We start from the raw sequence: 6,916 nt of genomic DNA, 5'->3' as shown, positions 1-6,916 counted from the left end.
GCACCCGCCCCGCCCGCCGGGGCCGAAGCAGGGGCCGCCTCAGGAACGGGCGGCGCGGGCTCCGTCCTGGGCCTCACGGCGGCTTGATGCACGCGGGCCCGCAGCCCCCGAACTTTCCCCATCTTCTCCGGGGAGCCGGGCAGACTCTCGCGGAAGTGGGAGCCGGTTCCTCGCGCGCACCGCCGGGCGGAAACAGGAGCCGCCGCGTCGGGGTTCCGCGCTTCGCCGGCCGGAAGTGGCTCCCGGCGCGCGTGCGCAGTATGGCCGCCCGCGGCAAGGCGGTGCGTGTGGTCGGCAGGCACGTAGATGTGGGGAGCTCGTGGCCTTTGTCCTTGGCGAAAGGCCGCGCGATCAGGAGAAAGAGCAGGGCTCGGGAGGAGCGGCGTTTGCGGCAGGCCGGGGTGGCCCGCGGTGGGGCTGTCCCCGTCCCTCCTCGCAGTCTCTTCCAGGCCACGGTTGCATGTGGCCTTCGGCCCGGTCTTTGCAATCAGGTTGCTCAGCCCCTTCGGTGGGGACAGGGGAGGGGGACTGCCATGATCTGTGGCACATACCCGGCCCCCTTTTGCGCAGTCTCCTCCCTGCTCACCCACCTCGGTGCCTCCAGCCAGGTGCTTTGGGGAACACAGGCCAAGGGTATGCAGTGATTCCCACGGTCCCCTTGGGAACAAGGGGGTGAAAAGCAAAACAGAACCCTCCTTGGCTGGGCCACAGGGAAGGCTGCTGAGTCTAGGCCCAGCCGGACAGGGCCAGCCCCGAGCTCTCCCTATGCTGGCGAAGGTGCTGGACAACAGGACAGCTCTGTCCAGAACCAACAGGGACAGGCGCTCGGGAGAGGAGCAGAGGGGTCCAGCTCTGATCAGGAGCAGGGGAGGGAGAAGGCTCCAGCAGGATCATGGCCAAGAGCAGGACCGGGGGCAATCAGTTTGTAGAAGGGTGGCTTTTGGGGTGAGGACTGTTTTTTCAGGCAGAGTCTTGCTGTGAAGTCCAGGCTGGCTTCAAACTCAGGGCAGTCTTCCTGATGCAGCGTATTGAGTGCTGGGACTGCCGAAACATCCTTTGAAAAGAGTTAGTACGTACATGACAGGATGGGGAGGGAAATCCTCACCACCTAGGTCCCAGCCTAGGGTCCTAGGTCCCAGCCTGGGCTGAAAATTAAACAGTTATAAACGGGAAAAGCAGACATGGCCACAAGGTTTATGTGGCCTGAGAGCCTCTCAGGAGTGAGACCTAAAGACCAGGCAAAGCCCTGTCTGAATAGAAGTCTCTGGCCCACAGGGGAGGCGGCAGTGGAAAACTAAGTCTCGTGGGCAGGCCGGGGCTACTGCAACGTTTTCAGCATGCCTGGTGACGGTTCTCTGCCCACCGCGCCTCCAGAGAAGAACAGCTCCTCTCTCCTGGCCAGGTGGGCAGGTGGGGCGACTGTCTTGGAGGAGAGGGAGGCGAGACCACCCTCCTGGACCTGCTGCCTCCCGAGGGCCTGTGTGTGAGGAATCCACCAGACTGCGGCTCCGAGGCCGACGGACACGCAACGTCTTCCTTCTCCAGCCCCTGCTTGCCTCCTGCTCCCAACTGTGATCACTGGCTTCCCATCGACTCTCTACAGACTTCTATATGAAAACAATTTTCTCCAGGAGAACGTGTTTGTCTCTGGTGACACGGGTCAGAGCGCTGCACTGCCCTGCAGTTCCTTTTCTCCATGAAACGGAGATTTGAAGTTTCACACACTACGGGTGTGGCGTGGTCCCGTCAGAGCCACATCGCTGTCCCCAGGCTCCTGCTGTGACAGTGTGGTGTCCCCTTAACACATAGCAGCTTTCTAAAGAGCGGTCTCCGGACAGACGTCAGATGTCTGGCGACTGATATTTATGAGATCTGAGCTAAAAGCAGGGTGAATGTTTAAATGTTAAAAACTTGAAATCCTCTGCCTCACTGTAAACACACTCAGGCCATCATCCTTGCTATTTTCTGCAGCAGCGCTGAGGGTCTTTCCTGAGTGTGTTTCTTCCCTCTGTCCCGGCAGCCTCGATGTCCTGAATCTATTCAAAATGTTCCCCTTCCCTGGTCTTTTTCACTCTGGGGAGGAACCGGAAGCCACAGGGTGCCAGATCCGGTGAATACGGTGGATGAGGACACAGCGTCGCGTTGAATGAGCTCCCTGTCTGCTGGATGGCACTTGACAGCTATGCTTCAGACCTGCGGTGGTCCCCAAGGGTCATGTGTTGGGCGGGGGCCTGGCTGGGTGCCGGTCTGTGGAGCGTGGCCCGGGGGTGGCTCTGCTCTCCCGGCTCCCACCCTCTCCCTGCTTCCTGGTTGCCACGCTGTGAGCGGCTGCCCTCCGTCGAGGCCCTTCCACCAGGACTGTCTACATTTAGCTGGGTGAACGCGGCCTGAGCCTTCTGGAACCGTGAGCCAAACCTCTCCTCCCTGGTTGCAGGTGACGGTACTTTGACTGACGCAGCAACAGCCTTCGCTGGGTTTTCTACCACACCTCAGAGAGACACTCAGGAAAGAGGACCCCAGAGCTGCCTCGGAAAGCGACCAGAGGGTGGGAGGAGTGTGTTTGAAGCAAGGGGAGGACTTTGAGAGGGACTCATGGCCACGTAGTTTTTCCTGCAGTTGTTTTTAAGTTTAAACATTGGCCGTGCGTTTTGATCAGCCCTCATCTGGCAAGTCCAGGCCTGCCGGTGCCTGGCTGTGTGGTGGACAGACATGGAGGCTCTGGCAGGCCAGGAGCTGTGCTGGGCACGAGGCTAAAGATAGCAGCCAGCCGTGAACCAGGACCCGGGACCCTCATGGCCTCGCCCCCTCAGAGCTGCTGCTGTGGGGGTCAGGGACAGCACTTTGATCTGAAGCAGCCCTGTCCAGCAAGTGATCTGGGTCCTGCCTGTCAGGACCAATGCGCAGGTGTGTGAGGCCCAAGGACAGCAGTGGTTACTGCCCTGTGAGCCGGTGCTCTCCTGGCTGTGTCCTGAGCTGCCCCAGCCAGTGTCACAGGCCGGCCCTGGCCAGGCCATTGACTTTGGATTTCCCCTCTGACTACTCCTGTCACCAGAGGGCGCTCTTCCCCCTGTGCTGCCAGGAGCCTGCGGTGTTTTTGGGATTCTGGCAGTGGAGAGTGGGGCTGCCTTGAAGGAGGACCCCTTGGCAGGTGCCGGGTCTGTGCTTGCTTCTGAGGCCATTGTGTCTGGCTCGGCCTGGACAGATATCCATCCACATGCCCAGCATCTCTCCACTGTGGCCGTGGGATGCCCGCCACCCCCTCCCTGACATGCAGCTAGTGCCCAGGATCCCTGCTCTGCCTGCACCCCTAGAACTCAGTGAGGGCATGTGCCTTCCGAGCCTCAGTTTCTCCCTCTCTACCATGAGTTCAGTGCCCAGGGTGGGTGAGGAGGGCTGCGGTGAGGTTGAAGCCATAGTGTCAGTATGGGCACCCAAACACGGTCCCTGAACCGCAGGCCCAGGTTCTGCACTACCTGTGCCCAAGGGGCGAGGCCCTGAGTTCCCCCCCATGCTGCTGCTCCGAGTCCCTCCAGTGTGATAGGGTGGGAGTCCCCAGAGGCTTCTTTCCAGGGCCTTGGTGTCCTGAACAAGACTGGGGCAAGACACAGAAAAAGCAGTGAGGCCAGCTGGGCGTGGCCGCCGGGAGCTGGAGGCCAGCCTGGGCCACCTAGTGAGACCCTATGAGAAACCATAGAACAAAAAACAAAAGCCGAAACAAAGAAGGAAGGAAGAAAAGGCCACCGTGAGGGTGTCCATTTACTGAAGGTGGAGAAAAGGCCCACTCCACTTAGGCGGGCGAAAAGGCTCACAGCGCCCGGGCACCAGAGAACAGTGGGTCTTCAGTATCCAAAACACCTGGGTTGGCCTCCACCCCACACCAGCGGGCACTAGGGCAGTTATCCTGTCAAAAGCTCATGTGGCCTCCGGCCAGGTGTAAATGCAGGCCAACCACGGCGCCTTTGACGCTGAAGCCTGTCCAACGCCCGGCTCCCTGCTGGCTCTGTGTGCATGGCTGGAGGTCTCAGTCCTGGAGCTGTGCTGTCCCCATAGTGCACGGGTCACGGCTGTGAGGAACGGCCTGCTCAACCTGTTAGCCCTGGGGTCTACGACCTTGGATGCTTCCCGCCCGGCTGCTGTCCACATTGCCTGGCCCTGACCTCCCACCTCCTGCACACAGGAAGGAGCAGGTCCCATCCTGGAGCTAGCGATTCGGGACACTGAGGCACACTGCCCGGCCAGGCCTGGCTCTGGACGACGCCTCGGTCACTCCCCGAAGCGCAGTGCTAAGGTGAGCGCCCCCTGCTCCAGGGGACACTGTGTCCTTAGAGTGGCCACCTCCCAACCCCACCGTGACCGAGACCTCTCAGCTGCAGTGAGGGACGCTGGGTGTGAGGGAGGCTTCTGTGGTGCCTCTGTCCTCCGGGCAGCTCCCCAGCAGGACAAGCGCCACCTCCCCAGCACTGTGTCCTCCCCTCCTGGGCACCTTCCTACCCGGGGTGCTGCGGTGAGGTTCCCCCTTTTGCAAACACGTGGGGTGAAAACCGTGTGCAACTCCTTTCTGAGGCAATGGGAGGAAGTGGCCGTGGCAGGAGTGGTTACTCAAGGCGGTTTCCGCTGGCTGCGGGCGGCGGCTACTGCAGACCCTGGAGGAAACAGAAAACGGGTTCAAGAACATGAGACCTCTCCCCCTCTCGCCCTCCCCTTCAACCCTCCATCTCCCTCCCTCCCGGAGGGGTACTAAACCCAGCACCTTCACTCTCGGCTGTGCCCCCAGCCCTGCATTTCTGACTGACTCCTAATTTATGGACAGGGTCTCCATAAGTCACTATGTTGCCCAGGATGAAGTCAAACTTGTGATCCTCCTGCCTCAGCCTCCCTCGGTGCTAGGATCACAGGCCGGCACCCGCACGCCCTCCTAAATGCTGAAAGCTCTGTGGGCCCACCCCCAGAGATGCAGCAGGGCAGGGGCCTCTCTTGCAGGGTCTGCACGCCCAGCTTTGGCTCTGACTTGGAATTATCATCCTCCTTCTCCTCCTGATGGGCAGCCACACCTTCCCAGGCCCTGCCCTGAGTCCGTCTCTGCGTGTGGGCGGGGTCACGCTGACATCAGAGTAACTGTCCCCTGCTCAAGGCCCACTGGGGCTCAGCCTCACTCTGGAACCACCCGCCTCCCTATGCTCTGGCCCAGCCACCTCCCTGGACATTGGTGCCCACCTCACCTCACCTAGGCCACCAGGGAGCCTCCCTGTGGGTCACCTGACCTCCGGAAGCAGATCTGTCAGTGAGTCACACGGCACGGGCATGGGCCCACTCGTGCTGGGCACTCACCACTTGGCCCAGCCCCTGTGTTATGTCCAGTGCAGACAGCTCACCACACCGTGTCACGCCATGCCATGTCACGCCAAGCCATGTCCCTCCAGGCCATGTCACGCCACGGCACTGCTCTGCTGAAATGCAGCCCCCAGCCATCCTAAACCCAGAGCCAGTAAGAATTTGTAAAAGGCAAAGTTTAGTATAAGAAGAGATGGTTTGCTTGGGGAGAAAAGCTGGGAAAGAAAGGGGAGAGAGAGCCACTGTGAGGTGAAGGGGGTTTCATAGCTCAAAGCCACAAGCTCCTACCCCTGGCGCCTTCTTCTGGGGACTCAGGACCAGGGTCCCCGTGCCGGGCGGGTGGGTGTCCACATCCCACCGAGGGCTGTCTTTCCCAGGCTTGTCTACCTGTGTCCTTTCTGGCTGTTTGCTTTTCTCCTGTCCCTTTGCAATGGATGAGTGAGTGGGGAGGGGTCACGGGGAGGCGGCTCACTTGATTGAGTACGGGGCACGCATGCACGTGTGTACACTGGTGTTAAATGAGAACATACACGCACGTGTATATGGGTCTCACACATTACGCAAGAGTCTTCGGTGGCTGTCTCTTGCCCTCGCCCTCTGTCATGGGGAGGGAGCTGGCTTTCCTGCTCTTTCTTTTCTGGCTTCCCAGTGTTGATGCCTGGGCCAAGTTCACATCTCTGGAAGAGCGAGGGATCATTTAATTCCTACCCATGGCATGCAGAGAAACCTGTCCCTTTTTTTAGGGCAGAAAAACCATTCTTCCAGGCTCAAAAGGTAAAAGCAGAAAATTAAATGGGAGCCAGGCGTGATGGTACATACGTGTCATCCCAGCACTCTGGAGGCTGGGGCAGGAGGTCAGTGTGAGTTCGAGGCCAGCCTGGGCTACAAAGGGAGCTCAGGTTCAGCCTGAACTGTACAGTGAGGCCCTGTCTCAAAAAGGAAAATAAAAAATGGAAAGATTCTCTGTCAGTCCAACTATCGAGGTTCCACTTGATATAATTATTGATATCCTTGTAGAGCAGCTGTGATTCAAAACATTTATTTATTCATTCATTCATTCATTTAGAGTCAGGGTCTCACTACATAGTTCAGGCTGGCCTTGAACTCACTAAGTAACCCAGGCGATCCTCTGGCCTCAGCCTCCCCAGGGTGCACCCAGCAAGCTGAGTCTCCTTCACCTTTTTGTGTCTACACGTCTGCATCCTCTCCAGACTCAGACCAGAGGATGGGGAGACAGCAGGACAGCAGGCGCCCCCATCCCCGTGTCTCTGCAGCTTGCAGCCCTTCTCAGACCCCACGGCTAAGCTCCATCTAACATGGTCTCCCGCCCCCAGCCAGCCAGAGAGGGGTCCGGAAACGCCACAGGGACCAGAAACTGCGGAGGGCGGTGTGCATCTGTCCCGAGGGGGCAGCGAGGCCCTCCGTGGGCCTCCTCACGCCTTCCGCGCCCTCAGCGGCACCAGTGGCCTCCACACTGCAAGGAAGTGGGCTCCTTAAGTGCCCCGGAGAGCAGTGACCTGCTCCAAGGCAAGCAGAGGCCTCCCGGTGGGTGGGGCCTGGTGAGGCCAGGGCCAAGGTCGGGCTA

General features: G+C 59.8%; 1 protein-coding gene and 1 long non-coding RNA gene across 5 annotated transcripts in view; both read right to left on the bottom strand.

The window, feature by feature from the left end:
• The window catches only part of Fam207a (family with sequence similarity 207, member A), a 21,854-nt gene extending 21,715 nt beyond the window's left edge, over positions 1-139 (bottom strand). Inside the window, exon 1 of the mRNA XM_005375907.2 lies at positions 3-139. Coding sequence (XP_005375964.1) covers positions 3-122 — 120 coding nt within the window. The 5' untranslated portion in view covers positions 123-139. The remainder of the gene's footprint in view (positions 1-2) is intronic.
• Positions 140-3,723: 3,584 nt separating this feature from the next.
• Positions 3,724-6,117, bottom strand: LOC106146846. Of its 4 annotated transcripts, none has more exons than XR_001231447.1 (3): positions 4,751-6,117; positions 4,492-4,643; positions 3,724-4,078 (listed from the first exon to the last, which is right to left on the bottom strand). It is a non-coding gene; the product is annotated as an uncharacterized LOC106146846 (long non-coding RNA). The 4 variants fall into 4 exon arrangements; XR_001231449.1 differs by having other exon boundaries at positions 4,492-5,470; positions 5,620-6,117; XR_001231446.1 differs by having other exon boundaries at positions 4,492-6,117.
• Positions 6,118-6,916: the final 799 nt, after the last annotated feature.

Source organism: Chinchilla lanigera, unplaced genomic scaffold, assembly GCF_000276665.1.
Source record: "Chinchilla lanigera isolate Chin_1 unplaced genomic scaffold, ChiLan1.0 scaffold00006, whole genome shotgun sequence".
Classification (NCBI taxonomy): Eukaryota; Metazoa; Chordata; class Mammalia; order Rodentia; family Chinchillidae; genus Chinchilla; species Chinchilla lanigera.
The sequence above is the reverse complement of the archived record's forward strand: the minus strand, read 5'-3'. Positions and strand labels throughout refer to the sequence as shown.